The sequence below is a fragment of the Coccinella septempunctata genome, chromosome 7 (genome assembly GCF_907165205.1).
Source record: "Coccinella septempunctata chromosome 7, icCocSept1.1, whole genome shotgun sequence".
Lineage (NCBI taxonomy): Eukaryota > Metazoa > Arthropoda > Insecta > Coleoptera > Coccinellidae > Coccinella > Coccinella septempunctata.
This window is the reverse complement of record NC_058195.1, coordinates 24,899,113-24,915,913: the sequence shown is the minus strand read 5'-3', so window position 1 is coordinate 24,915,913 and position 16,801 is coordinate 24,899,113. Positions and strand designations below refer to the sequence as shown.

General features: G+C 39.2%; 1 protein-coding gene across 1 annotated transcript in view; it reads left to right on the top strand.

Annotated features, from left to right (window-relative positions):
- The window catches only part of LOC123316425 (dynein axonemal heavy chain 3), a 2,043,583-nt gene that overhangs the window by 176,847 nt on the left and 1,849,935 nt on the right, over positions 1 to 16,801 (top strand). The window contains exon 4 of the mRNA XM_044902499.1: positions 11,211 to 11,349. Coding sequence (XP_044758434.1) covers positions 11,211 to 11,349 — 139 coding nt within the window. The remainder of the gene's footprint in view (positions 1 to 11,210; positions 11,350 to 16,801) is intronic.

Here is a 16,801-nt window from a genome sequence, read left to right as displayed (position 1 = left end):
GAGCATAGATAAGTCCAAAACTGCAGCTTCCAATGCCTCAGGGATTCGAGATAGAGAATCCGGTACATTCATAAGTACTCCCGCGCGATGTACAATTTTGAACCTGTGACAAGATAATTTCATAATCCACCGAGCTATTCTAGGTGAGGGATTTTTCATCGTACTGAGCCAAATGAGAGATGAGTGATCTGTTATCACAGTGAACTCGGTACCTTCGATATAAGGGCGGAAATGATCAATAGATAGGAGCACGGCAAGCAATTCTTTTTCAGTGGTCGAGTATTTTCGTTGGCATTTATTAAGGGTGCGACTGAAATACGCGACAGGATGTTCTAAACCGTCTTGTTCCTGAAAAAGGACTCCGCCTACTCCAACATTCGAAGCGTCACAAGCTAAGCAAAACCTTTTACTAAAATCTGGACTAGCTAAAATAGGTGTAGTTGTTAATGCCAACTTTATTTGAGAGAAGGCTTCGTCTGCTTCCTCTGTCCACACGATACCTTGACCTTTTTTTCGACCCTTCAACAAGTCCGAAATAGGACTACACATGGTCGAGAAGTCCCTCAGGAACCTCCTATAATACCCAATCAATCCAATCAACCGTCTTATTTGTGTAGTGTTCTTAGGAACAGGATATTCTAAAATTGACCGGACTTTTTCAGGGTCTGTTCTGAGGCCCTTTTCGTCGACCACAAAACCGAGAAATTTCAAAGAAGGACGACAAAACATACATTTCTCGAAATTTACAGTTAAATTAGCCTCTTTGAGTCTTTTATAAAGTCTTCTCAAGGTATTTAAGTGCGTATCAAAAACAGGCGTGGCAATAATGATATCGTCAATGTAATAAAAAACGTAAGGTTCCAACGATGGACCAATGACCCTATCCATCAACTTGCACATTGCCTGAGCAGAATTATTAAGACCAAAAGGTAAAACTTTGAAGCAGAATAGACCTCTACCCGGTACTGAAAAGGTTGTTTTAATTTTGGATTCTTCGTCCAAAGGTATTTGAAAAAAAGCGGATTTTAAATCTATGGAACTTAAAAAGGAGGCATTTTTGATTTTACTAATAATGGTATCGATGAGAGGCATCGGATAGCTGTCTGGGACTGTTACAGAATTCAACTTCCTACCATCAAAAACTACTCTATGCGTGCCATCTTTCTTTGCAACAAGCCATAGGAGAGAAAGCCATGGTGCGCATTCCGTCACCGGTTCGATCACATCGAGTTCTAACAATCTGTCAATTTCTTTATTAAGGATGGTTTGCATCGCAGGAGATAACGGATACTGTCTTTGTCTTATAGGACTACCTTCAGTTTTGATATGATGAGTAAGTAAATGAGTTCTACCAATTTCATGTTCAGGGCCGATAAGTTTGAACAACTCAACTACTTCATTTAGTTCTTCTCGTTGAACTACAGATAAGTTATCTGAAGGCTGAATAGTGTGGATAGCTGCAGAAGAAAGTGAAGATGTATCATAAAGAAATTTAGAAAAGTCTATTTTAATATTGAAAAGTTTAAGAAAATCCATCCCCAGGATCAATTTATGACTGATTGAGGGCACTATAAGAACTTTCAAAGTTTTTGAGATATCATTAATAGTAATAGGCAGTAAAACATATCCTAATGTATTCTGTAAATTTCCGTCAGCTGTTGTTAGGCTCACAGAGACGTCGTAATCAATAGCCAAATTGAGTTTTTGTAAGATATAGAGAAAGGATGAACCGAGAATTGGGACATTGCTGCCACTGTCAAGCAGAGCCGATACTTTTTCATCTTCAACAGATACGTTCAGATAAGGCCGATTGTCTTGAGCACGTCTATCTAGTAGGGGTTGAACAGAGACGCTATTGTTCAATAAGGGTTTTTCTGGTTGTAACTGATCGACTTCAGGTGCTTTAAGAACATTATTCGAGTTGTAGAATTTTTCAACAGTAGTAAGCCAATCTTTCCAAGAGTCATGATCAAAGTGATTGTTATTAAAAGATCTTAATGTTTTCTTGTTGTTCCGTTTTTTCCGTTTTGATTTGAAATTTGATTTTTTGTGGCAGTCTGAATTGGATTTGAACTTTGCCGATGGCCACCTTCTGCCATAGATCCACCAGCTTGTACATTTTTTTGACATTTTTTACAGGAAAGTTTCGTCTTTCCTTCAGAGCCACAACCAAAGCAAAAAATTTTTTTAGGCTCCTTACATGTCGAATACTTATGTCCAGTTGAGCGACAATTCCAACAAACTACACTAGAGGTTACTTCGGAAACAGCTAACTTCTTAGGAAACTTGCGAAGTAAATCGGAGGGTAAAGCATCTTCAATACGTTTACAAAGAGAAACTAATTTAGGCAAGGTATCTATATCTTGCAAAATCAAAGCCTTAATAAAATCAGGTAGTAAGTTAGCTCTAATAATAGAAACAATCTGTTGTTCAGAAGGACGGGCCGTTAATCTGTTGAATTGTGATTCCAGAGAACTAATAAAAATAATTACAGATTCTCCCGGTTGTTGTTTCCTAGATTTTATTTCGTCCATCAGAACTTGGTCGTAATTAGATGGCAAAAAAGTCTGTTTTAAACCGGTTATTAATTCGGACCAATTTTTGAAACTTTTTCTGATATAATGATTGTGCCACCACGTCCACGCGTCCAATTGAAACAAATCTGAAGCTGAGTGAAATTTTAAGTGAATCAACTAAATCGAGAAATGGAACTAAAGGTTCCCTACCAGAGAATTTTCCAATACCCCACTTAAATACAGGGACTTTTTTCGATGAACTAGGGGAAATATTTTCCAACGCTACATTTGGACTATGTAAAGAATTCTTAATAGGAGTCGATGAAGCTGGAGGCTCATCAAAATGTTTATCAGCTAAATCTGATTCCAAACCGAAAAGTTCTGTTTGCAAGACCTGTTTAATTTCTGCTTCTTTATCGTTATTAGGTTGCAATCTACACAATCTACCCGAACAATGAACCAACCTGGATGTTATTCGGTTATACTCATCTCTAGAAGAGGTTGCTCCAAATTTACCTACTAGTTCAGAAATTTCTTTGAGAGAAATCTCGAGTTCAGCTACATTTTCATCAAAAGTATAGACATCAACTAAAGCAACAAAACTACGGTTTGCTCCTTCCTGGGAAAGAGAACCTCTCAAGGTCTTACGATTTCTCTCAACTGAATCAGTTACCTTCTTACCCAAACGAATAGAAACCTCATGAGTCAGCTCATGAGCCTTCAAATAGTTTGGATTAATAGACATATCGATAAAGATATAAACTACTTTCAAGTCTCACTTCCCGATAAAGATAAGATAATGGAAATGAGAGGTGAATAAGCTTGTAAACGGTAAACAAAGAGACCAAAGTAAAAAGAGGAGAACAGAAATCACTTGTGATCCGTAAATTTCAATTTCGAAAATCTGTTACCAGTGGTTCAGACTATCAGTGCAAAGCAGAAGCATCAAGAAAATCAGGCCCTTTTACGTTGGGCGCCAATTGTGTAAGGTTAATGAACTTTGAAAAGCTCCGACTAGCAAAGAGCATGAAACCACCTTACCTTTTTTATTTGTTTTTGATAGATAGATGGATGGATGGATGGATGCTTCTACTCCGGTCAATAACACTCTATTTGAACAGATGGGATTTATTCCACTCTCATAACAATTATTAAGATATAGAGAAATATACAACATATATAAACAAGAGTTGGCCAAACAAGGAATATTAATTTAACAACAAGTTCAATTATTCACAGTTCGAATCACATGTGATCCCCATACATATGTGTGAAACTTATCTTGGGAATTTCATGTCGAAATGTCCATGGTGGCTGGTGGTCGTTGCCAAAGATAACCATCTTCTCTGTTTCTCCTCAGAAATAATGTGTCTGTCGCAGTCTCCTTGTATCTTCAAGATCAATCTCTCGAAGAATCTTCAGCAGAAATGTGGAGTTCCAACTCTCTCCAAAAATGTGTCCTTCCAAAAAGATGTGTCTCTCCGAAAAACAAAGGAACGTGAAGTTCTCTCCAAAAAAAGAATATAGAGTTCCAACTCTCCACAAAAAGCTGTTGAAAACAATTTCATAAATATTTGAATCGGTAACGTTCCACAATCTCCAGCGATCTCTGACAATATTCATTCACATAATGGTAGTAATTTAAGAGAAGAAAAAATGTCCATGTGTTCACAGAAACACACTGGCACAGATAAATTGATAAAAAAGAGAAAAAATATACGTCAGGGAAATCCAGAAATTGTGAAGTGAAAAACTAATTAATGAATAGAAAGCAAGTTGAAACAATTTAGAAGGTAATTTGATTCATTAGATATTTCCGGGAAGCATGTGGAGAACTACGTGTGAAAATGGCGGCTGAAAAACTATTTCTAGTGATTCCTTCTACATAAAACAAATGAATTGATAAAAATCAAAGTGGAACAACCTTTGTCTGGTCAATATAACAAAGACACTTACCGATTCTTATAAATCGCCACACATAAATAACTGACTAAGAACTGAATTTTATTCGGCAAGGTCAGAATCTATTCTTTAAAGAAGTTTATACAACGCTGTCCGAGACTAGAAAACGAGAGGTTCCCGGTCACTGCAGAATGAGCTAGTATGTGCGCAGCGCATGGTAGGGGTCGATATCATCGATCGAGCACGTATACAGGCGCTCTCAAAGTCATTCGTATTAAATTTTCAATTTGGAGAATTGTGCCTTTACAGCGCAATAAAGACCTCATCTTCAGAAACACTATTAACAAGCAACAAATCGGCAGAGTTCACCAAGTCGTCCGAAATGTCACACTTGGTCGACGAATTGAAAGTTCCAGCTAAGAGATCAGCGAATGTGTAAACAATGTCTCTGGAATTGAAGAATACCCTTCCGTCAAGGTACATAGAATTAGAAACTGATCTTATCTGACGTTTCTGGTTGATAAAATTTCAAAACGACTTTGGCTCCTCTCTGAAAGCAGCTTCAGTCCGATCAATATATTCAGAATAGGCTGAACGTATTTTGTTAGCCAAAGATGTTCGCAAAGTTTTGAAGGCTCTGGAATTATCACTGCTCAGTACTTTCCTCGAGTTGAGGAAGTGGCGTATTGCGTTGAGGACCTCAACGCAACCGCTAAATCAATGCAATTACTATATATCGGGATTGAACCAGGACGGATAGTTTTCTAGGCACAAATTCGCCTAAAACATGTGAAGCGTTTCGTACAGTGCGTCAAGTGCCGACTCGGCCGACACGCAGTCACCGAGAAAATCCCGGTCAAGACGCGCAAGTGCATCGTATAATGATGGGAAGTCAGTCTTCTTGAAATTAAACAAATTTATCGTATCCTGTCTTTCAGCCCTAAGATTTCTGTATCGATGCGATCCAGCCTGGAAATCAATTGATGAAGGAGGATTATGGTGAGTCCTCTAAGTGATCAACAGCACAGGTTCCGATACTTTACACTTTCTCGAACAGAATACTAAGTCCAATAGTCTGTTATTGTCATTAAGTATAAAATTATACTTCTGCAGCGAGAAAAAACTAGCCAAGTCAGAAATGCTCTGAAAACGGGGTGACCTGGAAGAGGAAACAAAGTCATCGTAGAACTCAGCAATATTAAAGTCACCCAAAAGCAATATGTCATGGTCGTAAAGGAAATCAAGACACTCAATGGAGTCAAACAACAGCTAATAATCTCTCAATGTGGTGGCTGGAGAAGTATAGGCAATGAGCAAATGAAATTTAAAATGGTTGTAATTTACTCGGAAAACTGGGTATGAAGCTTACTATGAATATCGACTTTGGTTGCCTCTATATCGTTGCGGATGGCAACTAGGACGCCTCCACCCCTTGAAGTGTTAGATAGCTCATAGTCTCTGTCACAGCGAAAAACATTGAATACTTGGGTGTCGAACAACTCAGCACTCGAAACCGACGAATCAATCCCAGTCTCAGTGAGAACAATATCGTGATACTAATCACAAGCAACAAGTGAGTCCCGGAAAATATCCGAAGCCTTGGTTTTAATTCCTGAAGCATTCTGATAGTACAGGCGAATAAGTCCATGAAGGCGTGCAACAATTGAGGGCTCCGAATCCGACTGTGGTCGCTATTTAGACAGCAGAGAGGACTTGAGGTTATCAAGAATTAACCTGTATTGCGGACACCTGGATCTATCCCAAGCAGCGTGATCAGTACTTACATTGGTATTGAACTTATCATTACTCCTAACGCAGTTAATACACCTTAGCCACGAATCAGACGGACACTCTCGAACAGCATGATCCCAAGAGCATCGAGGACACGACAGCTTATCTGAGCACTGCCCAGAAGAATGGAAAAAACCGTTACACTTGAAGCACCTGGTGACATCATTTGCATCATTGACGAGACAAGCAGCGTATCCAATATATACTCTTGCTTTATCAGTAGACATAACCTTCTTGTAACTAGCGTGGTCGATCAGAATAAGTGATTGAAACACTTTGGAATTTTTCCGAGGGGTGTAGTTTTCAGAACTTTGATGTTAGAGTTCTTATTAAACCATCTTTTGTTTCGCTATGATTGCTTGACAATTGTGGTATCATCGTGGTTTGCGGAAAGTCCAACGATCCTTACCCGGAATGACTGATTTTCCAGAGGCCTGACAATCCGATACCAAATCTGAAACTCTTGCATTCTGACAGCTTTGATATGAAAGAATCACACTACCATTCCTAGTTGTAGAAACAGAAGAAAAAGGCACGTCGGCATCAACAGGATCAATTCTCTTAAGCACCTCAGCTCCAGTAGATGTAGCACTCTGTTTTCATTTAGGGCTAATAATAATAATTATTATCTATGGTATTTATATCGTCGACTTCTGAGGACTCCTCACCGTCGACAATCATGGAAGTCGGACTTGATCCGAGCGAATAGCGTCATGCAAAGAGCTCAGCTCGGGCACAAGCCTATCACCAATGAGCTGGTCGATTCGTGTTATCAGGCTATCGAGAATATTCCTTTGGACTATGACCAACTGGCAGCTCAAACTTTCCTCTAATTTTTGAGATGATGATTTAAACGAAGATAAAATTTTGTTCTTTATCTCAATCTCAGCGAGAGGATCATTTCGTTCCCGTTTCAGATCAGCGATTTTATTCAGTAAGTCTCGTTTTTCATTTTCAGCAGTAGAAAGTTTACCGCGAAGCGTTGTCTTTTCGTCAGGGATTACTGCATACTCTTCATCTACTCTCCCTGAATGGGACCTGTATATTAGTTCGAGAGCTGACGATGAAAATCGGCAAGAGTTTTGTTATGGCTCATAATTAAATATGATTTAGTATTGAGGGTGTACATCAGTCAGCACCCACTCTCAAGGTCAGGTAGGAGAACACCTAGCGACGACGCGCTTTGATGTAGGAATATGAAATTACAACATACTCTATGAGTATTTTGTAATGATTGGAAATTGTCACTAAACTAGTTTATAGAACAGAAAACTTGAGAAAGTGGTCAGACCTAATTTGAGTGAAAAGCGGTGGGTCAGTACCCCACAGAAGTGTCTGCTCTAACAATGTCGTTTCAACAAATTTGTAATGGCTGAAAATGCATTTATTGCTCAAATATCATATATTAATTGAGAATAAAATTGTCAGACCACATATCAATAGAACAGAGGCAGTCAGCAGTCACCCAAAGTACGGATATTGTAATTAAACATAAACCAAAGAGCGTCGCCGCCAGTTGTTCCACTACCTGACCTTGAGAGTGGGTGCTGACTCATGTACACCACCAAAACTAACTAATATTTAAATATAAGCCATTACAAAACTCTTGCTGATTTTCGTCGCCAGCTCTCGGACTAACTTGTCTGGACAGTGGCAGCAGGTGAACCCGAGCTGGAACAGCTACGCGTTGTCATCTTAAGCTACATTCACAATCAATTCACGGGCCGAAGTGCACTTCGGCACGGAAACTTAGCAGATGGCGTTCTCCGTTACCATTCACAATGAAATTCAAGAGACAAAATTTCTTGCAAGTTGCAAACTATCCCCTCGGCAAGGAATTTCGTGCCGGCTATATAAGATGCTGATGCTTATGTTTTGATCAGTTACATTTTTGATTCATTTGAGTATTTTGTTCCAAGATTATTGCGAATGGTAAATTTCGTACCGAAGTGCACTTCGACCCGCGAATTGATTGTGAATGCAGCTTTAACCTTCTCCGATGAAAGGGTAGGGCCAAGTTTACGAGGAGTACTTCTGGTGGAAGCCATACGTACGCCAATGAGGGTATTCCACAGATAATAAGAAGCAGTGGTGATCCGCAGATGTTCGAGCGAAGAATTGACGAAAAGAACTTCTATGTTCACAACGTGTGTTCCACACAAAGATAAGGGGAAACACTCACCTTAGAAATTCAACTCAAAAAGAAATATTTCTCGAACAATTTCAAATTATAGTCCAAACCACATAAAATCTATAGTTTCCTCACTATTTGTTTGTTTTATATACAGTGGAGGGGGATATTTATTAATTAATCAACACTTGGGACTTATAATAACTCTTCGTTTATTTTGAAATATTACAGAATTGAAGATGTTACAGGGTTTATTTAAAGGTGAGTACGTTGAACAATTCTCAAAAACAAGTTACCATACGAAACAAAAATAATCAACAAACTAAACACGTCTTCCCGCGATCGATAGTTTCTATGACAAAAATGGCTGTGCTATTCTCCATGGGCTATGCGAAGCGGGGGCATTACAGCCAACCGAACGCATCGGGGACAAAAACCTGCAAAACATAAAAAACAAATGCACTGACGTTCATGATGTCGAGGCCCAGCGCCACGCCGGCATTCTCATAGAAAAAGGCGGTTCATTCATAGTTGATACAATAGCTTTGTTCGTAGAGTGGTTTGCAACCGTTGTGAACTGTACAGAGCAAGCGCAATTCCATTTTAGGGTAGCGAAAATCCATTTGCGCTTACTCTGTACAGTTCACAACCGTTGTGAACCACTCTACGAACAAGCCTATTACTGGCCCTTCAAATGCAGAGACATAATGAGCCGTCAACGTACAACCGATTCCGTAAATGCGATTGCTGGAATACCGATATCGATTGAAATTTATTCTGGGAGGATTCTGCATTTCTTCATAACCTTTTTAGGGTTTTCACTCCCAATCTCTGAAACAAAAAGCAAAAATTCAGAACATTTTCAAAAATAGATTTTTCGTCTGATGAAGCAGTCTGATATAGACTCCGAAACGTTACAACTTAGAATTATAATTTCAACGTTATTTATTTTCAGTTCATTGTCAGACAACAATTTTTTCTAGTTAATTTGCTCATGACAAATTAGTGCAAGAATTTACGCAGGAGCAAATCGTTGATTTCATTTTTAATTGATTTTGTTTAAGAGATTGGGAGTGAAAACCCTAAAAAGTTTATGAAGAAATGGAATACCGATGCCGTCGTCAAGCCGTCGTTCACGTCTTTGGGCCGGCATTTGACCCTTAGAATATAGATACATGGAATGGACATTAAGTGCTACAAATGAATGTTTTGTAGTACACACATTCGATGTTTCTCTGTCTAGCGCGACACTAAGACAGTGGTGTTATATTGAAAAATTTACATACTTCTTATATATTCGTACTGAAAATTGATGTGACACTGATCTCCGAAACAAAAGTCTCAATTGTGATTGGAGACACTAAGTAGCTATCTCACTCCAGTCTTTGGAATGTTTATTTTTCATTCCATGTATCTATGTTCTAAGATTTGACCGGCTCTTCATGTTTGCTGGGAAACATTTTTACAATTACATAGTGCATTAAATTGGTCTAGGTCCTTTGATTTTTATAACATTTTGACTATCGAAGTACGATTATCAGACGATGATATTTCAGTATACTTTGAGGTATTGAAGTCTCCAAAAATAACCATTTTATTATCTATCAATGGAGTGAATGATTACAGTGAATCAAAAACTAACTCATAACTTGCATTATCAATCCATGGTGGAATAAATACAAGTACAACAATGACAAAGCGAGGTCCATACCTAATACTACAAGCTATCATATCAATAGATGGAACCAGAGCATTAAGAGTCGACAAATCAACCTTAAACGCACACAACCCTCTGTGAACAGCCACCAGGACACTTTCGCCCGTTGAAAATCCAATGGTCATGACATTTTACAGGGAAGTAATTCACCTTCAAGCGCACCATTCTGCAAACAGGTTCCAGTCAGACATATAACATCGAAATCAGTACCATATACAGCAGTCTTGAGATCATCTGTCATTGAACTGAGTCCAAGTACATTTTGATAGTATATGACTTGTTTCCTCGAACTACAATTGGAGGAATGTAGTTTGAAAGTCTAATGAAAGATAGGTTCTCTTTAAACTTCAATTCGACACATTTACCGCAGACTTTCTCTGCTCTAATTCAGCCTTGATTCTATTGAAATTATCTCTTTGTCTTAGACCTTCCTAACACTCTACGAACAAGCTTATCACTTTGCATGATAAGTTTGAAAGGTCTCAACTACTTGACTTATCACCTCCCATCGACTGCTTGCTCGAACCATTTAATTTTAAATGGTTCTATTTCTGGAAAATTAGGCAGAATAGACCGAAACATATCATTGACAGCATTACAGTCATCGTTGATGCCTTGATCACCAATTATCTCTGGCAAACCATATATTATGATTTTAGCCTTGCGGCTTTCACACTCCTCTTCAGAGAAACATTCACTTATCCCAGATATCTCAGATATCAAAAGGATTGAGCTCTGTTGGAGCCCTTTCCATGTCTTCAGGCCCGTGGTGGGGGTCGTGTTCGGGCCGCTCCTCTGCTTCTTGCTGTTGGTTGGATTCCAAATCCATCCCCACTTCCTGTAGAAGCAGACGGTGTTCCTCTGCATTCCCCATGTACTTGCATAGGTACAGTTCTCGCCGTTCCCAGCAGTACCGCCTTCTGCATGACTCGATACCCTTACGATTTTTGGTTCACAGAACAGTTTAATCTGGGTAAAAATTATTGACTATATAACTTCTTATGCGAAATATCAAAGCTTAATCGAGTACACCACACCCGCATTCGTTTTCGATACGATGAAAAAACTCCAGCGGATAATGCGAAAAGTGTTTGAAATCTTGTGCGCCTGTTACGACTCAGGTTCATCAATGACTTTTCAATTTGATTTTCAGGGAGTTATGTAAGATGCAAGCACCACTACCTATCCACCCAGATGAACAAAAGGCATATCTATTGAATGTGGCAGAAAATGATATGCGAAAAATGGTTCTTTCATCTTGCATCAAAAGGATTATATACTACTTGACAGACGTAAGTATAAATTTTTTCCTGTAAATTCAAACGCCAATAGCAATGCTATTTAATACTCGTATCATTTGTGATTTACATGCAATAGGTAAAAGTTTCTTCAGTCACAACATTCAACTTCGATCTCCATTTATTTTCAAAAGGGATGGTTTTCTGTCAGAGTTGATTAACGGCTCGGATAAGGTGGGCTCAGTGTGCCTAAATTATTACGGGTCAAATAGTTATTATACAAATCATACTATGAACACCCGAAGCGACGCCACGCGCGTACAATTCACCCGTTCCAGACGTGTCAGCTTGCGTCTCGTTCTAATAATATGTTTCCGCCTTCATTCCATTTCATCGTATGAAAGTGTTCCATAATAGAATGACTCGCTTTTTTCGGTTAAAGGCGGAAACACATTATTAAAACGTATTAAAATGTATTGTTTTCTATAGACCAAAATCATACTATGTCCTATACATTGTGAATGTCTTAAGGGGCAGTAGTACATACGATTCGAGATCAAGACGATTGTTCGAAATTCGAAAATTATTTCAAATTATTCATTCCGATATTCATTTCCGATAGAAAATTCCATTAGAATTTAAATTGATGAACAATCGAAGATGATCACGGCACCTATCGAAATCTGTTGACTGGAAGGAACACGGTGCAACAACCGGGACTTCACGAATCCATTTGTGAAATGCTATTATTATTGTTATGGTTCCATTCGGTATATGAGCATAGATTGTTATCAATAAATCATCATTCACTTATTGTGTGATCAATTTACCCCACCGGCAAGTTAAGACATCCCTTGAACGTTCTGAGTATGCTCGTTAAGTTGCCTCAAATGTTGTTTCAAACATAGGAGCAACATTTTATTGTCCTTCGAGCCGGATTGAGAGAAAGGATTCACAATCCTAATCTCGATCACACCTTGAGCGTCTGTGGGAAAGTCTTCCAGAGCCAACGCCAGCGCCAGCAGAAGCCCCTTAGAGCCAACGAAAAAATCTGTGAAGAAGCAATCCAGCGCCAAATCCGAGCCAGCGGACAAGCCTTCCGGATCCACATTTCCAGAATCCCTGCGAAAAGAACGAATCTACTAGAAAACCGAGCGCCAGAGAAGAAATATTCCAGAGCCACAAGCCCAATACTTCAACCATAACCATGGAGAGAGAAATAGAAGAACAAATAACAATTCGTCAAGAACTTAAACGAATTCATCATCTCTTAAAAAAGATGGTTCTGCCAGAATAACCGAGGAGTACTACAGAAAGAAATCCAAAACGGCCGCCGATCTCTTCGACGAATTCAAAGAGATACACGATGCAATACATAAAGCACTTTCTGACGACTATGAATATTTCCGTGGCAGATTTCCAGATGCTAACAGGAAATCACAGATATCTTTGATGGGCACTCACCTTCCACACCGAGCATCATATACAAAAAAGAAAGTTTTCAACACCCTGCCCTCCTGCAGCTTCGTATAAAACTAAATTCATTCAATCAGGAATTGCAACGAGCTAAGCAGAAAACAAAGACCAAACAGCATCCAAAAATCTACAGTTTCTTCGAGGAAAATTTATCAAGAATATAGAGAGACATCGAAACACTTCACGAACAACTATTAGCCGCCAATCACGAAGAAGTCACAAAGTACGTGAAGAGTGGAGTTACGACAAGTTCCAATCACATTACCACGATACCATAAAAGATATAATCACCACTTCACCATAGGATAATCCATCCCAAACTGAAACACTGTCGATAAATCTACCAAGGATCAGTATTCCAATCTTCAACGGGGACGACGAAACTTGGATTACATTCAGAGACATTTTAACACAACCATACCCGACAATCATGAACTATGGGACGCTGAAAGAATGCAGTACCTGAAAAGCGAAACCAAGGGTGAAGCCACAAAGCTTATCCAACATCTTGAAGTATCTGAAAGAAATTACCGTATAGCATGGAAATTGAAAAAGAAAAGATACAATAACAATAGACTTCTTTCAACAAAATGATGATAACATCTTAAATCTACCATGCCTGCAACAAGAATCCGCTGGGTCAATCAAGAGACTTCATGACACCGTGCAAGAAAATCTCAATGCCATAGAAAATATGGGAATCACAGAAGGGCAATTTGGTAGCAAGATAATTGAGCACATGCTGCTGAAGAAGTTGAACAACGAATCCCGAAAACTCTACGAACAATCCACTATTACTCACAAGGACGTTCAAGAGCTACCTTCTAGATTTCTAGAAAAGAGATTCCAATCACTCGAAGCATTACGAGGCATGATCAAGAAGTCGGACCACCAACAAGCAGGACAAAGACCCAAGACACAAAAATTATTATAGCGACGTCTGATCCTGTAAACGCCCTCGTAAAGAAAAACTACCTCTGCAAGAATTGTATGCGACATTCCAGCAGTAATAAATGCCAGAGCAAAAGTCTTTGTTTCAAATGAGATGAACCTCACCATACATCCTTACATTGGAATTTCAATCAAAGTACGAAGACAAACACTGACCAGAAAGGACACAGTGAAACAAAACACAATATTACAAAAAATCAAGGTGTCTAACATCAACCAAAACAGGCAAACGAAATTGAGTCACACTTAGGAAGAACTTCGAATAATGCTAAACGACAATCCATTCCTCTCTTGGCCACAGCGTTCGTCAATGTATCCAACAACAGGGATATTAAGGAACATATGAGAGTTCTGAAGGACCCAGGCTCTCAAGTATCATTTTTACTTGAGGGCGCCGCAAATACTTTAGGAGTCCCAATAGTGAAACATCAAGCGAATATCACAGGATTGGGATCATGTGATGCCGGTACCTCGAAATGGAAGGTATACGCTCCAATGAAGCCAAGATTCTCAAGCAACTTCAAAGCACAAGCAGGGTTATTTGTCTTACCAAAGTTGACCGGCTCCATGCCCCCATTGTCCATTGAAGCTGATGAACACTGGGACAGTATAATCCTAGCAGATCCTACATACTATAAGCCTGGAAAAGTAGACATCCTCTTAGAAATCGACCTATACAAGGACATTTTATTAAAAGGAATAAAAAAGTCCAAAACTGGTCTTCTCGCACAAAACGTAGAGCTTGAATGGATCTTATCTAGTAGCACAATTCCTGGACCACAACTGCAGATTACCAGTATAATCACCACTGCGTAGCAAGAAAATCAATCAGTTCTGGGAAATAGAAGAATTGGAAGCTCAAAGGAACAATAATGATCAAAATAACATCTGCGATGAATTTTCCGCAAAATCTCGCTCAAGAAAACAAGATGACACATATACAGTACGCCTACCATTCAGAGAAAATGAACAATCCCTGGGAAAATCCAAAAAAGCCGTCGTCGCTCGTCTCCTGCAGATGGAGAAGAAGTTCATGGAAGACAAAACATTGGAGACAATGTATAGAGAGTTCATGGAGTAGTACATTGAATTGAACCATATGATACCATCGGATCGAATTACAAACAATTCCTCGTCAGGCCGTGATCAAAAAAGATCGGGAAACAACCAAACCACGTGTTGTATTCGATGCCAGCCAGAAAACCAGTACGGGAATCAGTTCAATGACATATTTCACACAGTCCCCAAGCTTCAACAAGATTTGATTGACATATTATTGAAATGGGGGAAGTACAAAATTGGAATAACTGCAGATGTGGAAAAAATGTATAGACAAGTCAGATTACATGAAGATGACCAACGATTTCATACCATCTTGTGGAGATCAAACAGAAATGATCCACTTCAAGAATATCAGGTGATCACGGTAACATACGGGACCGTTCCCGCAGCCTACCTAGGCATAAAGACTATGCATCAATTAGCAAAAGACGAAAGTAAATATTCCCAGAAGCAGCAAAGCTAATTCTTGAAGACTTCTACGTTGACAATTTTCTGTCAGAAGCCCACAACGAAGAGGATGCACAAAGAAGTGCACAAAGTGACAACTTTCAATATTCAATTGAGCAAACTGCAATACAAACTAACTCCAAAAGACAAGTGCTATCTGAAATTGCTTCAATATTCGATCCACTATGCCTTATGGCACCAGTTGTCATCACAGCCAAACTAATAATGCAAGAAATATGGAAGGCCGATAAGAAGTAGGATGAAGAAATTCCAACAGAAATCCAGACGACATGGAACAAATTCAAAGATGAACTACCGATCATGGAGAGCCTGCAAATACCAAGATGGTTCCGATACAATCCAGAACTGCCAATTGAATTGCTCGGATACTGTGATGCTTCACAAAGAGCTTATGGAGCAGTGATATATGCTAAAACAATCGAGAAGAATTATGCCTACACAACTCTACTAGTAGCCAAAACAAAGGTTGCACCAATCAAAAATAAAATTACCATTCCACAGCTGGAACTATGTGCAAATTCCTTATCAGCGAAGTTGATGAAAATAACCGTTACGACTCCGAAAATACCGGCGTAAAAATCTACACCTCGTCAGATTCGAAGGTGGTACTAGCTTGTTTACACAAAACACCAAGTAAACAAAACGTCTTCATAATAAATCGTGTCAACGAGGTTCATCGAATACTAGGTCAAGTTCAGTGGAATTACGTTAAATATGAGGACAATCCAGCGGATTTATTATCCAGAGGAGCACTCCCAAGTAATCTTCTGCACAATCCCTTATGTTGGAAAGGCCTCATATGGCTACAGGCACCTACCTATGGAGTCGAATGGGCTGAGGAAACTCCAAATGGAATATTATTAAAAAACGAAGATTCAGAAGAGAAAACAGTGGCCACAACCATCATCTATGAACCATTTCAATCAATAACAAAATTCTCGTCTGGAAAAAAGACCGTACAATAATAATAATGAAGTACATGAAATATATCGCCAAAGATGCCTCAGTGGCAGATGATAGCTGTCGTTATGGCTGTGCAACACATGAAACTATCCAGCACATCACCGGGGGATGTCAGAAGTTCGCGGGCACGGAGTACAAAAATATACATGAAGCCGTTGCCAAGATTCTTCACCAAGAATTGGCACTAAAACACCAACTTCTAAGTTCGAAAAAAGTCCTTATTACAATTACCATCCGGATCTGTATTGGAAAATGAACATCACAAGCTATACTGGGATCGCACGGTTCCAACAGACCGGAAAATAACCCACAATAGACCAGACCTCATATTGCTCAATAAGAATGAGGACAGAGCACTATTCATCGATGTGGCGATTCCAAATAATAACAATCTTCTAGATAGGCACACTGAAAAAATTTCAAAGTACAGAGATCTCGAGGAGCAAACCAGGAGACAGTGGAAGCTGAAAGATGTCAAGACCATCCCTATTGTCATATCATCTACAGGCCTGATACCGAAGAAACTACTAAAGAACTTGAGGAAACTTCAGCTGGACGGAAATCAGTGGCGGCTCGAGTATATTTA